This window comes from Mytilus edulis, chromosome 1, assembly GCF_963676685.1.
Source record: "Mytilus edulis chromosome 1, xbMytEdul2.2, whole genome shotgun sequence".
Lineage (NCBI taxonomy): Eukaryota > Metazoa > Mollusca > Bivalvia > Mytilida > Mytilidae > Mytilus > Mytilus edulis.
Window position 1 is genome coordinate 20890883 of NC_092344.1, and position 22134 is coordinate 20913016.

A 22134-nucleotide genomic window follows, 5' to 3' on the forward strand; every position below is an offset into this window, starting at 1 on the left:
AAAGCAGGTACTTGTTGAATAACCTATAGTCATAACATGTACTGGATGGATATCCGATAGTCATAGCAACTACTTGTTGGATATCCTACATTAAAATAAGAAAATTGATGAATATCCTATTGTCATAGCAGGTACTTGATGACTATCCTATAGTCATAGCAGTTACTTGATGGATATCATATTGGCAAAGCATATACTTGATGAATATTATATTGTCAAAGCAGTTACTTGATGAATATCCTATAGTCAAAGCAGTTCATGATGCATATCCTATTGCTATATCAGGTACTTGATAAATATCATATACTCACTCAAAGCAGGTATTTGTTGAATATCATATTGTCATAGGAGTAACTTGACGAATATCATATAGGCAAAGCAGTTGCTTGTTGATTATCATATAGTTATAACAGGTTCTTTTTTAATGTTCTATTGTCATAGCAGTTACTTAATGAATATCCTATTGTGATAGCAGTTACTTGAGAAATATAATATTGTCATAGCAGGTACTTTATGAATATCCTATTGTCAAAGTAGGTACTTGATGAATATCATACTGTCATAGCAGTTTAATGACGAATATTCTATAGTCAAAGCAGGTACTTGTTGAATAACCTATAGTCATAACATGTACTGGATGGATATCCGATAGTCATAGCAACTACTTGTTGGATATCCTACATTAAAATAAGAAAATTGATGAATATCCTATTGTCATAGCAGGTACTTGATGACTATCCTATAGTCATAGCAGTTACTTGATGGATATCATATTGGCAAAGCATATACTTGATGAATATTATATTGTCAAAGCAGTTACTTGATGAATATCCTATAGTCAAAGCAGTTCATGATGCATATCCTATTGCTATATCAGGTACTTGATAAATATCATATACTCACTCAAAGCAGGTATTTGTTGAATATCATATTGTCATAGGAGTAACTTGACGAATATCATATAGGCAAAGCAGTTGCTTGTTGATTATCATATAGTTATAACAGGTTCTTTTTTAATGTTCTATTGTCATAGCAGTTACTTAATGAATATCCTATTGTGATAGCAGTTACTTGAGAAATATAATATTGTCATAGCAGGTACTTTATGAATATCCTATTGTCAAAGTAGGTACTTGATGAATATCATACTGTCATAGCAGTTTAATGACGAATATTCTATAGTCAAAGCAGGTACTTGTTGAATAACCTATAGTCATAACATGTACTGGATGGATATCCGATAGTCATAGCAACTACTTGTTGGATATCCTACATTAAAATAAGAAAATTGATGAATATCCTATTGTCATAGCAGGTACTTGATGACTATCCTATAGTCATAGCAGTTACTTGATGGATATCATATTGGCAAAGCATATACTTGATGAATATTATATTGTCAAAGCAGTTACTTGATGAATATCCTATAGTCAAAGTAGTTCATGATGCATATCCTATTGCTATATCAGGTACTTGATAAATATCATATACTCACTCAAAGCAGGTATTTGTTGAATATCATATTGTCATAGGAGTAACTTGACGAATATCATATAGGCAAAGCAGTTGCTTGTTGATTATCATATAGTTATAACAGGTTCTTTTTTCATGTTCTATTGTCATACCAGTTACTTAATGAATATCCTATTGTGATAGCAGTTACTTGAGAAATATAATATTGTCGTAGCAGGTACTTTATGAATATCCTGTTGTCAAAGTAGGTACTTGATGAATATCATACTGTCATAGCAGTTTAATGACGAATATTCTATAGTCAAAGCAGGTACTTGTTGAATAACCTATAGTCATAACATGTACTGGATGGATATCCGATAGTCATAGCAACTACTTGTTGGATATCCTACATTAAAATAAGAAAATTGATGAATATCGTATAGTCGAAGCAGGTACATGATGAATATCCTATAGTCATATCAGTTACTTGAAGATATCCTATTGTCATCGCAGATGCTGGATGAATAATCTGCAGTCATAGCAGTTACTTGATGAATATTCTGCAATCATAGCAGTTACTTGATGAAAGTCCTATTAAGATAGCAGTTCCTTGAGAAATATCTTTTTGTCATAGTAGGTACTTGATGAATATCCTATAGTCAAAGTAGGTACTTGATGAATATCATACTGTCATAGCAGTTTAATGAAGAATATTCTATAGTCAAAGCAGGTACTTGTTCAACATCATATTGTCATAGCAGTAACTTGATGAATACCCTTTAGTCATAGCAGGTACTGGATGGATATCCTATATTCTTAGCAGCTACTTGTTGGGTATCCTACATTCAAATTAGAGAATTGATGAATATCCTTTAGTCAAAGCAGGTGCTTTTTGAATTTCCTACATACAAATGCGAGAAAGGATGAATATCCTATAGTCATAGCAGTTACTTGATGAATATCATACTGTCATGTCAGTTTAATGAAGAATATTCTATAGTCAAAGCAGGTACTTGTTCAACATCATATTGTCATAGGAGTAACTTGACGAATATCATAAAGGCAAAGCAGTTGCTGGTTGATTATCATATAGTTATAACAGGTTCTTTTTTAATGTTCTATTGTCATAGCAGTTACTTGATGAATATCCTGCAATCATTGCAGTTACTTAATGAATATCCTATTGTGATAGCAGTTACTTGAGAAATATAATATTGTCATAGCAGGTACTTTATGAATATCCTATTGTCAAAGTAGGTACTTGATGAATATCATACTGTAATAGCAGTTTAATGACGAATATTCTATAGTCAAAGCAGGTACTTCTTGAATAACCTATAGTCATAACAGGTACTGGATGGATATACGATGGTCATAGCAACTACTTGTTGGATATCCTACATTGAAAAAAGAAAATTGATGAATATCGTATAGTCGAAGCAGGTACATGATGAATATCCTATAGTCATATCAGTTACTTGAAGATATCCTATTGTCATCGCAGATGCTGGATGAATAATCTGCAGTCATAGCAGTTACTTGATGAATATCCTGCAATCATAGCAGTTACTCGATGAAAGTCCTATTAAGATAGCAGTTACTTGAGAAATATCTTTTTGTCATAGTAGGTACTTTATGAATATCCTATAGTCAAAGTAGGTACTTGATGAATATCATACTGTCATAGCAGTTTAATGAAGAATATTCTATAGTCAAAGCAGGTACTTGTTCAACATCATATTGTCATAGCAGTAACTTGATGAATACCCTTTAGTCATAGCAGGTACTGGATGGATATCCTATATTCTTAGCAGCTACTAGTTGGATATCCTACATTCAAATTAGAGAATTGATGAATATCCTTTAGTCAAAGCAGTTACTTGATGAATATCATACTGTCATATCAGTTTAATGAAGAATATTCTATAGTCAAAGCAGGTACTTGTTCAACATCATATTGTCATAGGAGTAACTTGACGAATATCATATAGGCAAGGCAGTTGCTTGTTGATTATCATATAGTTATAACAGGTTCTTTTTAATGTTCTATTGTCATAGCAGTTACTTGATGAATATCCTGCAATCATTGCAGTTACTTAATGAATATCCTATTGTGATAGCAGTTACTTGAGAAATATAATATTGTCATAGCAGGTACTTTATGAATATCCTGTTGTCAAAGTAGGTACTTGATGAATATCATACTGTCATAGCAGTTTAATGACGAATATTCTATAGTCAAAGCAGGTACTTGTTGAATAACCTATAGTCATAACAGGTACTGGATGGATATCCGATAGTCATAGCAACTACTTGTTGGATATCCTACATTAGAATAAGAAAATTGATGAATATCGTATAGTCGAATCAGGTACATGATGAACATCCTATAGTCATATCAGTTACTTGAAGATATCATATTGTCATCGCAGATGCTGGATGAATAATCTGCAGTCATAGCAGTTACTTGATGAATATCCTGCAATCATAGCAGTTACTTGATGAAAGTCCTCTTAAGATAGCAGTTACTTGAGAAATATCTTTTTGTCATAGTAAGTACTTTATGAATATCCTATAGTCAAAGTAGGTACTCGGTGAATATCATACTGTCATAGCAGTTTAATGAAGAATATTCTATTGTCAAAGCAGGTACTTGTTCAACATCATATTGTCATAGCAGTAACTTGATGAATACCCTTTAGTCATAGCAGGTACTGGATGGATATCCTATATTCTTAGCAGCTACTTGTTGGATATCCTACATTCAAATTAGGGAATTGATGAATATCCTTTAGTCAAAGCAGGTGCTTTTTGAATCTCTTACATTCAAATACGAGAAAGGATGAATATCCTATAGTCATAGCAGTTACTTGAGGAATATCATACTGTCATATCAAGTTCTTGATGAATATCCTATTGTCATAGAAGTTACTAGATAAATATCTTATAGTCATAGCAGCTTCTTGTTGAATATCCTACATTCAAATACGAGAATGGATGAATATCCTATAGTCATAGCAGTTACTTGATGAATATAATATTGTCATATCAGGTACTTGATGAATATGCTATAGTCATAGCAGTTATTTGATGGATATCCTATTGTCATAGCATGTACTTGATGAATATTATATTGTCATAGCAGTTTCGTGTTGAATATTCTATATTCAAATAAGGGAATTAATAAATATTCTATAGTCAAAGCAGGGACTTGGTAAATATCCGATCGTCATAATAGTTTCTTGATGAATATCCTATTGTCATAGCAGGTACTTGATGACTATCCTATAGTCATAGCAGTTACTTGATGGATATCCTATTGTCATAGCATGTATTTGATGAATATCCTATTGTCATAGTAGTTACTTGATGAATACCCTATATTCAAATAAGGGAATGGGTGAATATCTGATAGTCATAGAAGATCCTTAATGAATATCCTATAATCATATCAGGTGCTTGATGAATATCCTATAGTCATAGCAGTTACTTGAAAGAAATCCTATTGCCAAAGCATGTACTTGATGAATATCCTATAGTCGTAGCAGTTACTTGATGGATATCCTATTGTCATAGCATGTACTTGATGAATATCATATTGTCATAGCAGTTACTTAGTACTTGTTGAATATCCTATATTTTAAATAAGGGAATTGATGAATATTCTATTGTCATAGCAGGTACTTGATGAATATGCTATAGTCATAGCAGTTATTTGATGGATATGTTGAAGGCCGTACTTTAACCTATAATGGTTTACTTTTTAAATTGTTATTTGTATGGAGAGTTGTCTCATTGGAACTCACACCACATCTTCCTATATCTATCCTATTGTCATATCATGTACTTGATGAATACTCTATTGTCATAGCAGTTACGTGTTGAATATTCTATATTCAAATAAGGGAATTAATAAATATTCTATAGTCAAAGCAGGGACTTGGTAAATATCCGATCGTCATAATAGTTCCTTGATGAATATCCTATTGTCATAGCAGGTACTTGAAGTTTATCATATAGTCATAGCAGTTACTTGAAAGATATTCTATTGCCAAAGCATGTACTTGATGAATATCCTATAGTCGTAGCAGTTACTTGATGGATATCATATTGGCAAAGCATGTACTTGATGAATATTATATTGTCAAAGCAGTTACTTGATGAATATCCTATAGTCAAAGCAGTTCATGATGAATATCCTATTGCTATAGCATGTTCTTGATAAATATCATATACTAACTCAAAGCAGGTACTTGTTGAATATCAAATTGTCATAGGAGTTACTTGACGAATATCATATAGGCAAAGCAGTTACTTGTTGATTATCATATAGTCATAACAGGTTCATTTTGAATGTTCTATCGTCATAGCAATTGCTTGATAAATATCCTGCAATCATTGCAGTTACTTAATGAATATCCTATTGTGATAGCAGTTTCACAAGAAATATAATATTGTCATAGCAGGTACTTTATGAATATCCTATTGTCAAAGTAGGTACTTGATGAATATCGTAGTGTCATAGCAGTTTAATGACGAATATTCTATAGTAACCTATAGTCATAGCAGACACTTGATGAATAACCTATAGTCATAGCATGTACTTAATAAGTAACCTTTAATCATAACAATTACTTTGATTTAAATCATATAGTAGAAACAGTTACTTGATGAATATCATGAATATTCTTTAGTCAAAGCAGTTACGTGAAGAATAACCTACAATCATAGCAGTCACTTGATTAATATCCTATAGTCATAGCACTCTGTGTTTTTTGGTTTGTCAGATGTATTTTTGTTTGTACCCAACTGATGATATAAGCTTTTTTCCACTAAATTTAATAGTTTATTCTTATGTTGTACTGTTTTATCACTGTCACAGGATATTAGGAGGGTTAGTGTCTTCGAATAAGTTTTAACCCACCACATTCTATATGTGCCTGTCCCAAGTCAGGATCCATTCAGTGGTTGTCGTTTGTTGCTGTAAAACATATTTGTTTTCATGATTCCGTGCATAAATTGTTTTTACATTTGTCATTTTGGGGCCTTTTATAGCTATGCGGGATGGACTTTGCTCCTTATTGAAGGCCATATGGTAACATACAGTTGTTAATTTCTGTGTCATTTGGTCTATTTTGGAGTTGAATCATTGGCGATCATACTACATCTTCTTAATTTTTTTTTATGAAAGTCTGGTTCTTCTTTTTAGTTATCGAAGAGTAATGCACAAACAACGGGAATATTGGAAAATAACCTTTAATACTTTTTTTTTTTTTTATTCATTTTTGAAGAATGTAAATGAATTTTCCTTTTTTCTAAATTGCACTCATTAATTCTATATCTATTTAAAAATTTACTGAGAAAAAAGTAATCAAAATTACGGTATATAGCTCTTAGGCAGATTTGAATTTCGGGGGAGGGGGCAAGGATTTTTTTTTCTGGACAAACTTTTTTTTTGGCGAAAAGACGAAAACAATTTTTTTCTTTCAATTTTAGAATTACGTATAGTGGCAGCTGAGGATAAAACAAACACTTTTTTTTCTCAGGGTCAAAAACAAATATTTTTTTTCTCCAAAACCTGGAAACAAACTTTTTTCCCAAAAAAAATCCATAGCATCCCCCCCCCCCCCTTCCCCCCCCAAAAAAAATCAAATGCTACATATTAAAATAGGTCATTTCTATAATTGTAAAAATACTTTATCTGAGTTATCTCCACTAATTTGGCAAAGCTGAAAACAAATTACAGCCGTAAAAATGAGAAAACACATACCAACAATCGATCAAATGTTGCTTTAAAAATGAATTAAACAATACAAGCCACAATTGTATTCAAGACAGCAAGTCTGTTGTCTGTTTTTATAGTAAACATTTACTGAATTCGTTTTTGTTCACTGAGAATATATTCCTAAGACGAGCTCAAGTATGTCAATTAATTCATAGGGCATCATGTGATAGTTGAAATTACCCAGTGCAATCATTTTGTGTCCAACTGTGTCTTTAAAACATATCAAATGTTGTATCCACTGTCTGCTGTTCTGTAGTCTGTTAGGTCGCGTTTTTTTTTTAAACTTTAGCCTCCCACTTCGGCAATACCAAATCATAGAGGGGGAGGGCGGTTACCCGGGACAAACTTTTTTTTTGTCAATTCATTAAAAAAAAAATCGTTATAAGTAACAACTTTCTGTATTCTAAGATCTGCTATGACATCACAACATTGAATTCACCAAGGTACACTTAAGCTTTTATCTATAGATGTCTTATTAAAAATAATAATCACGGAATCTTAAAGTATTTTCTATGTTAAACATATATAATGTCTGAGATATTTTCTTATGCAAATAAGTTTAAAATTTTCATTTTTTTTTAAGATAATAGAGTAATCAGATATGTAATTTGACCCATATCTTGCGGTTCATCGGTTTTCGGTAAAATCAAAGAATAACCGGCAAGATTAACATTGTTAAATACTTCATTTATTTGTTATTCTGTTTATTTTATTATTTTGAGTTTATGCATTAAATATCAATTTCTAACATAACATGATTTTTTTTAACATTTAATAGTACTCCTTCTTGTCAAGAGTGTCATATTATAAGTTTTTAGTGCACTTAGGAGTCCTAATCAGTGTTAAGACACACTAACTTCATAAAATATTATTATATGAAATGATATATAGATTTCTGAACAAAAGAACAACCCAAATAATTACACACAAAAAAAGAACCATAGAGCATAAATCTTTAAAGATTTCTTGTTTATGAATGTTGAAAATTTGTTTCTTACTGTTAAACAGTCTCGAATTAATTTATTGATTATAAAATTCTTAAAAAAAACACTTGTTCCCTGTTATGTCAACGTTTATTGGGGCCAGTTGTTATAGAAATTTAACTTCTGACACCTCTTAGCAATATTACAGGTAAACATGTGATCATCTAGCCACCTGTAATATGCATTTACCTGTAAAAATCAAACCTTTTAGAGAAAAAATACAAATATACATGTATATGATAATAAAAGGTATTTTACTTTGTAAACGATAGAGAAAACAAAACTTTATTTATGTGCGGAACTTTTAAATTTTACAAGAAGCTTCAATATTCGAGGATTGAAAATTGGAAACTATGTTCCTCTTGTGTCCATTCTGTTGCACGAATAGTCCGATGCACTTTACCATCATAGTTAATACAAGGATGTGAAGTCCGAAATTTATTTTTTAAAACACCTGTTGAACATGTTTTAGAAAGGGTAACTTTTACTTTAAGGAATTAACTTCAAGGAATTAACTTCCAAAGAAAAAAGTTGACCGCCAATCAAAATCGATTTTACAATTAGCTAGCATTTCCGGTTTTATCTAAAATTATCGAATTTACGACTTGTGTTTTAATTCACTTGGTCGAGGTTAACTATCATTGTCGAAACAATTCACCTTGTCGACTGTAAATGCATTATCAAAGAAGTAACTATCATTGTCTGCGCGCGAGTCACATTAATTAGACCATCTATGATGGTCGACCGTAAAGTATACTTTACGCCGTACATCTATAATGGTCGACCGATAATCTATCATTGTCGCCGATAAACTGTGATTATCTATTAATGTGCTTTACGCGTTCCATACACGCACTAATTTCTAAATTTACAGTATTGAATTTACTTCCCAATGATAAATTAAGCAATGTTTACTCTTCAATGCCAACAAGCACTTTGATTTAATTTCCTAGTGAACATCACCAAAACAAATATCAATTTTAATCTCCAGTGTTGTTTGAAATACATCTGACATTGCATTTTCATAACATGCAGCCTATGTTTTGTTGAAAAGGGATTTGTTTCCAAAAGTGACAGAAGAATGTCATATTAGAATCTCATACAACCTTATTCAATATTTAAGGAGATGTGGTTACTGTATGATTACCAATGAGACAACTATCCACCAAAGTTCAAATGAAGTGGATGGAAGCAACTAAAGGCAACTTATGAGGTTCAACAAAGAGAAAAAACATACCATTTAGTCAGCTATTAAAGGCTTCAACATTAAAAAAAATATGAAACAATTCAATTGAGAAAACTGATGGCCTAATTTATAACAAACAATTATGACAGACATGAAGCAAAGACAGCCACTGAGCTACAGGCTCCTAACTTGGGACAAACACAAGACAAAAAGGCTGAAACATGTTAGTGAGTGTTCTCAACCCACCGATAACCTGGGACAGTGTTGTAACAGCACGACATGTTGTAACGGCACAACATAAGAAAAAACTAAGCATATTATTACCATGTTAAATTAACTCATAAACAAAATATTCTATAACTAAAAAAAACATAAGACCGATAATTTTCAAATATATGAAGAAATTTTGTTCTGTCATGAGACTACTTAGAAAATAAATCAGTGATGAATTATAGTATACCTTATGTTTGTGTTTACTGATGTATATTGTTTATTTCAGGAGCCCAGGACGAGTCTAGGATCTGTAAATACTACAACATTGGTGATTGTTGGAGAGGAGATAGGTGTCCTTACAGACATGTGGAAGTTACATCAGGTAATTATTTGTTCACCCACCCAGGTATAATGAGAAAAAGACCAGCAAATTAGTTATAAAAAACTAGACAACATACCAGTAGTAAATTACATAAATAATTTTGATTTGACTTAACCATAGATCCTTCTTTAAGTTTTAAAGGCAGTTTACTTTTGCCTGTATGCTGCTGCATAGCACCGTTTTGAGTATTGTAGATGCTTAATAACTTAAGCTTAATCTGAACAAGATTTTATAGCACTCTCCCCCTTAACTCCTTGTCAATCGACTGAATCTTTTGTATAGTTTACATGTTATGACATTCATACAACAAAATGGTGTCCATTATTTTTGTTATGCAGTTGTAATAGCATTGGTATATTTTATTACCACATAGATCATTAGGCCCAGTCATATCAATCATGGTTCTACCTCCATTAACTTGGAATATTTGCATAGTTTAAAAAAATGTTAAAATTTGTGATTAGTTCAATTGAATTGGGGAATCACTTATGAATATTTTGCATAGTTAAGATGTAAATGATTATTGCTATTTGATTTGAACAATTGAATTTAACTATCAAAATAGCAGACAGGTGAGGCATATCTCTGTGTCAACAGTTTATTATGTAAAATTGCATATTGAGTGCATCAGTGTTTTAATTACTAATTCTTTGACACGTTGAGTTGCTGTGCACAAATACCAAGATAGTGGTGAAGGTTTCACTGTAATTTGTTTTTCAGATGGTGTCACATTAGATCAAGAACTAGTATATGGAGCTGTGGATGAGTATTATATGGAGAAGATTCTACCAGAACCAGGAACATGGGTGGCTGTAGAGGTCACCACTGTACTGAACCCTGGTCATTTCTATGTCTCACTACCATTTGGAAAGTCAGCTATTGACAACTTGAAAGAAAAAGAGGGTAAGAATAAAAAGCTGTTTAGATACTGTAAACCAACTTATTTTCGCGGATACTTTATTTCGCGTTAAGCCCTTACTTACCAATTTCGCGGCGATTTATTTTTCACGATTCTTAACTTTGTTTGATGTAGTTAAATGAGAATAGACCTAATTTTACATATTTGCAATGATTTTTTTTTGTGATATGTTACTAGTCGCGAAAATAAATGGCTCGCGAAAATTAGTTGGTTTAAAGTATACTCCCTATCATGATGTAGTTTATTTCTGTTGTTTGTTGGTATGGCTTCTCATAGAAGTTAATAATTCAATTATCTGCAAGGAAATCAACCCGTATTTTACAGTGTCATGTATGAAAATTTTCCAATTACTTTGAAATTAATGATTTTAGTTCAGATGTGAAATTTTGTCATATGGGAGACATCTTTTGTTTCAATTGATTAAAAAAAAAAAGAAGTACTTTATACACAACCTTCATAGTTGGGAGGATTTGAACAGATGGGAAACCTGTATGGTTTATAAATGATGCTTAAGTTCAATAAATCTTTGATATTTTAGGATTTGATCATATGGGAAAATAGCTATGGTTAATAATTGATGCTTAGGTATACTATACACCATACAAAATTAAAGTCTAATCAAACAGGATCACATCAATAGTTATAATTGATGCTGTTGAATAGATACCAGGATTGAAATTTTATACTTGCGCCATACACACGTTTTGTCTACAATAGTTTCATCAGTGATGCCCGAATAAAAAAGTTAAAAAGGCCAAATAAAGTGTGAAGTAAAGGACCAGAAATTAATAAAATTTTGCCAAATACAGCTAAGGTAAGGCCAAAAAAAAAAATTGTCTGTTTAAGGTTACATCCTTCAAAAAATAGGGTAGGTAGGTAGGTAGGAACCTCTGGCCTTTGTTAGTCTTGTATTATTTTAATTTTAGTTTCTTGTGTACAATTTGGAAATTAGTATGGCGTTCATTATCACTGAACTAGTATATATTTGTTTAGGGGCCAGCTGAAGGACGCCTCCAGGTGCGGGAATTTTTCGCTACATTGAAGACCTGTTGGTGACCTTCTGCTGTTGTTTTTTTCTATGGTCGGGTTGTTGTCTCTTTGGCACATTCCCCATTTCCATTCTCAATTTTATTTCCATTTTATTTTATTTAATTTTTTCATTTAATTTTTTTGGTGTGATGTTGTTACATGTTGTATATAGTTTAAAGGTTTTGTGACGCCCCTGCAGACCATACATATTAATAAATGTGTGGTATTTACATTTAATTGTGAGAGATTAGTCTAAAATTATCTATCTGTCAGTAATTGGCTAACCTCTACAAGGACTGACACTTACTTGCAGAATTTATAAATTAAAAAAAGAATGCCTGTTTTTACAATTTAAATACTTGGTTTGAAATATAATTGCAGGGATTGGTGTTATGTTAATAGGGTCATGTCAGAATTCTTTTATATTTAAACATTGCCATATTCAAACATCTTCAACAGCTAAGTTCCCGTCAACAATAAAAGCGTCACCTTGTTGAATTTCAGTCTTGCAAGTCACTGTTACTTTGTAACATTTTGCAGGTTGATGTTTACTATGGTACAGATCAAACACATTGGTATCCAGTGTTCTATGATTTTTATACATTTGTAACTTTCCAAGGAAAGTTCCACAGGAAAGTTGGTGTCAAAAATTCACTTTCTCACAAGTTTAGTGAACTTTCCCTTAAATTTATACTATTTCAAAAATGTTTTCATAATATAAATTTTGTTATTCCTTTTATTGCATGTTATACATGTACATGTTGTTCAATTTAAAATTATGAGCTCTGTTATTTCCTTTGAAATTAATTAGTTTGTCTAACTAGCTTGAAATAATTCAATGTCATGTTAATCTAGATACAAAACATGTGATGGAATATATTTATATTAGTTTGAAATATATTAATTTTAGTTTGAATTATGTCTAATTATGACATAACATCAGTAACTCAAATGAATTGGCAAAAAAGTGATAATATTACAAGCAGAAAATCAACAATTTAAAATCCGGATTTTAAATCTTTTACCGTTTTGCATTCTCGTTATTAATTTTTTGCGTCTAGATCAGATAGATGCTTCAAATTAAGGATTTCCCTTGCTTAGCATGCAAGCGTATTTATGACTGTGATCATTGCACATGTTTCTCTCCCCTAGACTTTAAAACCCTTGATTAATGCCAACAAAAAAGATCTTGCTTTGAGACTTTGATCTGGGAACAGTATATCCATATTTGTTCCTGCTTTTATTCAAATAAATGAAAACAATTGTTTAAATGACCGTTTGATCTGCATGAATAGGCAGTTTCTGTAATTTAATTTTACTTGCCCACTTACAACACAGTCAAAGGTTTGAATTTTCACTTTCCCTTGACCTTAATGAACTTGCCACGGGTGACGGGAAATGGGAATCTTAGAACCCTGGTATCCATTTTTAGCTCACCTGGCCCGAAGGGCCAAGTGAGCTTTTCTCATCACTTGGCATCCGGCGTCGTCGTCCAGCATCCGGCGTCGTTAACTTTTACAAAAATCTTCTCCTCTGAAACTACTGGGCCAAATTTAAGTAAACTTGGTCACAATCATCATTGGGGTATCTAGTTTAAAAAATGTGTTCGATTACCCGGCCAACTAACCAAGATGGCCGCCATGGCTAAAAATAGAACATAGGGGTCAAAGGCAGCTTTTGGCTTATAACTCTGAAACAGAAGCATTTAGAGCAAATCTGACATGGGTAAAATTGTTTATCAGGTCAAGATCTATCTGCCCTGAAATTTTCAGATGAATGGACAACCTGTTGTTGGGTTGCTGCCGCTGAATTGGTAATTTTAAGGAAATTTTGCTGTTTTTGGTTATCTTGAATATTATTATAGATAAAGATAAACTGTAAACAGCAATAATGTTCAACAAAGTAAGATTTACAAATAAGTCAACATGACCGAAATGGTCAGTTGATCCCTTTAGGAGTTATTGCCCTTTATAGTCAATTTTTAACCATTTTTCGTAAATCTTAGTCATCTTTTACAAAAATCTTCTCCTCTGAAACTACTGGGCCAAATTAATCCAAACTTAGCCACACTCATCTTTGGGGTATGTAGTTTAAAAAATGTGTCGGGTGACCCGGCAAACCAACCAAGATGGCCGCCATGACTAAAAATAGAACATGGGGGAAAATGCAGTTTTGGCCTATAACTCAAAAACCAAAGCATTTAGAGCAAATCTGACTTAGGGGTAAAATTGTTTATCAGGTCAAGATTTATCTGCCCTGAAATTTTCAGATGAATCGGACAACCTGTTGTTGGGTTGCTGCCCCTGAATTGGCAATTTTAAGGAAATATTGCTGTTTTTGGTTATTATCTTGAATATTATTATAGATAGAGATAAACTGTAAACAGCAATAATGTTCAGCAAAGTAAGATTTACAAATAAGTCAACATGACCAAGAATAAAGACCACTTTAGGAGTTATTGCCCTTTATAGTCAATTTTCAACCATTTTTCGTAAAAGATAGTAATCTTTTACACAAAATTTCAAATTTCTCCTCTGAAACTACTGGGCCAAATTAATCCAAACTTGGCCACAATCATCTTTGGGGTATCTAGTTTAAAAAATGTGTCTGGTGACCCAGCCATCAAATCAAGATGGCAGCCACGTCTAAAAATAGAACATAGGGGTAAAATGCAGTTTTTGGCTTATAACTCAAAAACCAAAGCATTTAGAGCAAATCTGACATTGGTGAAATTGTTAATCAGGTGAAGATTTATCTGCCCTAAAATTTTCAGTTGAATCGACAACCTGTTGTTGGGTTGCTGTCCCTGAATTGGTAATTTTAAGGAAATTTTGCTGTTTTTGGTTATCATCTTGAATATTATTATAGATAGAGATAAACTGTAAACAGCAATAATGTTCAGTAAAGTAAGATTTACAAATAAGTCAACATGACCAAAATGGTCAATTGACCCCTAAGAAGTTATTGTCCTTTATAGTCAATTTTTTTAACAATTTTCATAAAATTTGTAAATTTTTACTTTTATTTTCCACTGAAACTACTGGGCCAAGTTCATTATAGATAGAGATAATTGTAAGCAGCAAGAATGTTTAGTTAAGTAAGACGAACAAACACATCACCATCACCAAAACACAATTTTGTCATGAATCCATCTGCTTCCTTTGTTTAATATTCACATAGACCAAGGTGAGCAACACAGGCTCTTTAGAGCCTCTAGTTTTAATTTAATGCAACCACGCTTAATGCCTCTGACAGCCTGTTGGGGCAAGCAGGCTGCCATTAAGATCGAGATCGAAGAAAGCTTTCAGAGTATACAGATGATCATGCAACTTTCTTTTTTGTTTTAAACTGAAAGTAGGTGTTTCCGGCTTTGTACTTTCACTTTCGATTTCATTTTAAAATAAAATGACATAGGGTCGGCACCCAAAAATAGGGACGGTCGGGTAACCGTAAACAGGCATATATTTTTTTGTTTGGCCTAATCTTTTCCTGAGGTAGAACAAAAATTTCCAAGTTTTATAAACAGTTATTGCAGAATGCATTGAGTGTATGTATAGGTAAATATAATATCTTTGGTTAGCTTGCTTGTTAGCTAAACCGTGAAGTCATTATTAGGTTATGTATGCTACAAGAGTAGACTAGTCTGACAGATAACCAATCTATTTGTCTGTAGGACAAGATTACTTCTAAAGGCTGAAATTGATAATTACTCTTTACCATGCAAAGTTAAGTTTTAAAAATTCAAATGAAATTTTATCAAGTTACTGATTGCTTTTTTGTTATTTGTTTACTAGTAAAAATAGTTGTATAGCCCCAAACATGAGATACATCAAATCTGCTGCATGTTTATTCCCATAACTTTTTCTTTTTGTCTCAGAGGTGTACTTTGTATGACATTATATGAAACTTCTTGTCAGTATTAGTTTAAGATGTGTGTGAAGTTGTATTAAGTGTATTGCAATGATTTATATAATACCTTAAATGCATTGCCTTCAGATTTGGATTAATATTTCTCCTTTTCACTATATATTGTTATGATAAAAAATATTTCTCAGATGGATTTTTTAAATTTTATTATAGAAATAGACAAGAAGGATGATTGGCAAATGAATTTTGATCAGCTGATATCAGAAATGCAGTGAGTATTATGCTGATGCAACACTCTTTGTCTCTTTTGTCTCCGACACTATATGTTGAGCAGGGTATAGAAATGCTGGATTACCAGACCTTAGTCATACTTACAGACACAACTATTTACTTTAAAATCACAATGTAATTTTCAAATGCATGTACTTTAGTTATATTGCCCATTTTTAAATGGAAAATTTGCTGGATTTTTCATTTCCGTTATGAAATATATTTCCCTCGGTATGAAGATCAGCTCATTGTTCTATTGCCCTCAGCCTTTGGTTTTGGGGAACAGACTGTCAATGAGGGGATCTTCATACCTCGGGGGAAATATATTTTGATCTATTGCATAGTTCCATATTAAATAACTGTATACTATGAACTAGATAACTTATTATATCTAACTATAACATGCTGCATGCTAAGCGGAGAAGCAGCTTCTGTCTTTTTTATAAAGTGTATGGTTTGATTTGTTCAAATCATTATCTTGAATAGCTATGTTATATGTTATTATGATGACCACTTTAGGCTAGAGTTTCAGACAAGCAGGTTCACCATTTGTTTGAATGAGTTTTAATACCATTCTGAATGACATACCATATATATGTATCACCCTCCCTCCCATGACACTTAATAATGACTCCAAGACAAACAAACTAAAATCCTGACCCAGAGAAGATGAAACATAAATCTCACTCCTATACGCCACATGATTACAGAAAAGCAGCAATAGTCATTTCTAAAAGAGTTGTTTTATCGGGTCAGGCCATTATCTTGAAATGCTTTCTTATGTGTTATAATGATGACCACTTTAGGCTAGAGTTTCAGACAATCAGGTTCACCACTTGTTTGAATGAGGTTTATAACCATTCTGAATAATATACAATATATTTATCATCCTCCCTCCAAGGAGACATGATTATAACTCCCTAGACAACCAAACTTAAATCATGACCCAGACACTATGAAACCTAAATCTCTATCCTATACGCCACATGTATAACAGAAAAGCAGTAAAAGCTATATTTAAAAGGGTGGTTTCATCTGGTCTGGCCATTATCTTGAAATGCTTTCTTATATGTTATTGTGATGACCACTTTAGGCTAGAGTTTCAGACAAGCAGGTTCACCACTTGTTTGAATGAGGTTTATTATCATTCTGAATAACATACCATATATGTATCACCCTCCCTCCCAGGACACTTAATAATGACTCCAAGACAACCAAACTTAAATCCTGACCCAGAGAAGATGAAACCTAAATCACAATCCTATATGCCACATGTATTACAGAAAAGCAGCAATAGTCATTTCTAAAAGAGTTGTTTTATCGGGTCAGGCTATTATCTTGAAATGCTTTCTTATGTGTTATAATGATGACCACTTTAGGCTAGAGTTTCAGACAATCAGGTTCACCACTTGTTTGAATGAGGTTTAATACCATTCTGAATAATATACAATATATTTATCATCCTCCCTCCAAGAAGACATGATTATAACTCCCTAGACAACCAAACTTAAATCATGACCCAGACACTATGAAACCTAAATCTCTATCCTATACGCCTCATGTATAACAGAAAAGCAGTAAAAGCTATATTTAAAAGGGTGGTTTCATCTGGTCTGGCCATTATCTTGAAATGCTTTCTTATGTGTTATAACGATGACCACTTTAGGCTAGAGTTTCAGACAATCAGGTTCACCACTTGTTTGAATGAGGTTTAATACCATTCTGAATAACACTATATATTTATCACCCTCCCTCCCAAGACAAATTGTTCAGCCTCCAAAACAACTCATTTAAAATCTCACTCTTGTTGCATGTTAAGTGGAGAAGCCTCAGAAGTGTTCATCATAAAATTTAATGGCCTGTTAAGACACTCTCTTATGTGTTATTATGATATTTAATGCCATTCTGAATAACATACCACATATTTACCCCCCTCCCTCTTAGGACAAATTATTTTGACTCCCAGGTTCCATAAAAAAGAATAGGTTTGTTTGCCCAAACCCTACCTACCCAGAAAAAAGCTGCCTACTCAAATTCTTTTATTGTCCTGATTTGAAGAAGTTTTTTTTTAATCAGATAGGCATGAAGACTTATAAACACCCGATATTTCAATTTCTTTTTTTTGAAAAATGCCTACCTACCTACCCACTGTCTCAACCTTTGGGTAGGGTTTGGGCAAACCAAAATATTTTTTATTGTGGCCCAGACAACTAATCTGAAAATCTCACTTCTTCTGCATGTTAAGGGGAGAAGCCTCAGAAGGAACCAAGTGTGAATCATAAAATTATATATTTTTGGCCTGTTGAAGATATTTTCTTGAATGACTATGTGGTGTGTTATTATGATGACCACTTTAGGCTAGAGTTTCAGACAAGCAGGTTCACCACTTGTTTGAATGAGGTTTAATACCATTTTCAATAACATACCATATAATAATTATGTAATGTTATAGTCAAATAACTTAACACGAGAATTCATCAAGATTCAGGTTTTGGTATTTTTTTCTGGGGAAGAATGATTGAAGTTAATTAAGATTTAACATAAAAGATATTATCCTATCATTGTCACACTGGCTAGGCAACAAAGGCAAATTTGCTTTCTCTGCATCGATCATTAAAAAGAATGTGAAGAAATAATGAGACTTTTGTGTATGCCCCAGCTGCAGTGGAGGGGTCGTTAAGTTTTACCCTTGTTTATTTTGTTATATTTTGGCAGTTGTAGATGTCAAAGTATCATATGACTGGATATAAAGAGAATACTACTAGAGTTATATTACCCTTTGAATAGTTTTGAAGAGTTAAAATTTAAACACTGGATATTTTTTTACAAAGTTTTTATACAACTGCAAAATTTGAAAAATTTTTCGTCGTATATTGCTATCACGTTGGCGTTGTCGTCGTCGTCGTCGTCCTGCGTCCGAATACTTTTAGTTTTCGCACTCTAACTTTAGTAAAAGTGAATGGAAATCTATCAAATTTTAACACCAGGTTTATGACCACAAAAGGAAGGTTGGTATTGATTTTGGGAGTTTTGGTCCCAACATTTTAGGAATTAGGGGCCAAAAAGGGCCCAAATAAGCATTTTCTTGGTTTTCGCACTATAACTTTAGTTTAAGTTAATAGAAATCTATGAAATTTTGACACAAGGTTTATGACCACAAAAGAACGGTTGGGATTGATTTTGGGAGTTTAGGTTTCAACAGTTTAGGAATTAGGGGCCAAAAAGGGCCCAAATAAGCTTATTCTTGGTTTTCGCACAATAACTTTATTTTAAGTAAATAGAAATCAATGAAATTTAAACACAATGTTAATGACTACAAAAGGAAGGTTGGTATTGATTTTGGGAGTTTAGGTCCCAACAGTTTAGGAATTAGGGGCCAAAAAGGGACCAAAACAAGCATTTTTCTTGGTTTTCGCACCATAACGTTAGTATAAGTAAATAGAAATCTATGAAATTTAAACACAAGGTTTATGACCATAAAAGGAAGGTTGGTATTGATTTTGGGAGTTTTGGTCCCAACAGAATAAGGGGCCCAAAGGGTCCAAAATTAAACTTTGTTTGATTTCATCAAAATTGAATAATTGGGGTTCTTTGATATGCCGAATCTAACTGTCATGACTGTGTATGTAGATTCTTAACTTTTGGTCCCGTTTTCAAATTGGTCTACATTAAGGTCCAAAGGGTCCAAAATTAAACTTAGTTTGATTTTGACAAAAAATGAATCAGTTAGGTTCTTTGATATGCTGAATCTAAAAATGTACTTAGATTCTTGATTATTGGCCCAGTTTTCAAGTTGGTCCAAATCGGGGTCCAAAATTAAACTTTGTTTGATTTCATCAAAAATTGAATAAATGGGGTTCTTTGATATACCAAATCTAACTGTGTATGTAGATTCTTCATTTTTGGTCCTGTTTTCAAATTGGTCTACACTAAAGTCCAAAGGGTCCAAAATTAAACTTAGTCTGATTTCAACAAAAATTGAAATCTTGGGGTTCTTTGATATGCTGAATCCAAAAATGTACTTAGATTTTTTATTATGGGCCCAGTTTTCAAGTTGGTCCAAATCAGAATCTAAAATTATTATATTAAGTGTTGTGCAATAGCAAGTCTTTTCAATTGCACAGTATTGCACAATGGCAAGAAATATCTAATTGCACAATATTGTGAAATATCAATTTTTTTTTTAATTAGAGTTATCTTTCTTTGTTCAGAATAGTAAGCAAGAAATATCTAATTGCAAAATATTGTGCAATAGCAAGATTTTTTTTTAATTGGAGTTATCTTTCTTTGTCCAGAATCAACTTAAATCTTTGTTATATACAATATACAATGTATATTCACTTTTTACTACCAACTGATAAATTATAATAAATAACATTCAGTGATAACAAGCAGTTTTTTTTACATCTTAATATTTTATGATGTATTTAAATGAGTAGTTATTGTTGCAAACTCCATTAGAAATTTTAATTGAGATTAGTTTTGGAATAAGGGAAAGGGGGATGTGATTAAAAAAATTGGGTTCAATTTTTCTCATTTGAAATTTCATAAATAAAAAAGAAAATTTCTTCAAACATTTTTATGCCCCACCTACGATAGTAGAGGGGCATTATGTTTTCTGGTCTGTGCGTCCGTCCGTCCGTCCGTCTGTCCATTCGTTCGTCCGTCCGTCCGTTCATCCGTCCGTCTGTCCCGCTTCAGGTTAAAGTTTTTGGTCAAGGTAGTTTTTGATGAAGTTTAAGTCCAATCGACTTCAAACTTAGTACACATGTCCCCTATGATATGATCTTTCTAATTTTAATGCCAAATTAGAGTTTTTACCCCAATTTCACGGTCCACTGAACATGGAAAATGATAGTGTGAGTGGGGCATTCGTGTACTGAGGACACATTCTTGTTTTGAGAGGATTAATATTCAACAGCATAGTGAATTGCTCTAAGAGAAAACAAAAATTTTAAGTTCATTAGAACACATTCATTCTGTGTCAGAAACCTATGCTGTGTCAACTATTCAATCACAATCCAAATTTAGAGCTGAATCCAGCTTGAATGTTGTGTCCATACTTGCCCCAACCGTTCAGGGTTCAACCTCTGCGGTCGTATAAAGCTACGCCCTGCGGAGCATCTGGTTTAATTTTTGTATGGCAGTAAATACAAGCCATGAGCAGTATATTGGACCCAGAAAATTAATTTTAAATATCCTTATTGTTAATGGAAGTAAACTAAACAGTTACTGCTATAAATAAATATATATTTACTTTGATAAAATGAATACTGTGCTGTTAAGATAGGAATCAACATGTGTTTACATTTCTTAGGGAGGAGTATAGTAAAGGAAGCCATAATGAAGACACAACAGTGGACAAAGCCCCTGGAGAAATAGTAGCTGCCAAATTTACATCCGATGGAAAATGGTACAGAGCACGTGTTCTCATTGTTGAGGAAAATAGACTGAGAGTAAGTTTGACATACAAGCCTAGGATAGAAGGGAGAAACAGTTGTTCCAAAATAGATTTCTATTCTCTAATTTAAGTTTGCCTCAACAAATATGCTATTAATCTCAAACACAATGCTAATTACCACTAAACACAGAACAAGTTTAAAATTTGATGGCATCACTTTAACTGTTCTAAATTTATTCCCCTTTATCATGTTATATGCAAGTGGGGGCAAGTTTTGACTCTACTGAACATAGAAAATGATAGTGTGATTAGGGCATCTGTGTACCATGGACACATTCTTGTTTATACTGTTTGTGAACAATTTTAAGCAGATTCAATGCCAAATAACAATTTGAATAACTTTTAAGCATGAAAATGTCAGATTTGATTAGCATAATATAAGTTCTATGAAGGTTTAACAATTTGTATTATTCATAAGTCTGTAAAGCTGACTTTTGATATAATTTTTACAATATTAATTCAACTAATATGTGATGTATTACTAATTAAATAGAATAACCAATGATATTTTAACTGACATATGATCCAAAAGGAGATTGACATACTATATGGATAATTGCATTTGATAGAACGACATTCTTTAT

At 32.5% G+C, this 22134-nt stretch overlaps 1 protein-coding gene across 1 annotated transcript in view; it reads left to right on the forward strand.

Moving 5' to 3' along the window:
- LOC139527379 (tudor domain-containing protein 1-like) overlaps positions 1–22134 on the forward strand; it is a 73578-nt gene that overhangs the window by 45826 nt on the left and 5618 nt on the right. Inside the window, exons 14-17 of the mRNA XM_071322796.1 lie at positions 9909–10004; positions 10725–10907; positions 16033–16090; positions 21407–21545. Coding sequence (XP_071178897.1) covers positions 9909–10004; positions 10725–10907; positions 16033–16090; positions 21407–21545 — 476 coding nt within the window. The remainder of the gene's footprint in view (positions 1–9908; positions 10005–10724; positions 10908–16032; positions 16091–21406; positions 21546–22134) is intronic.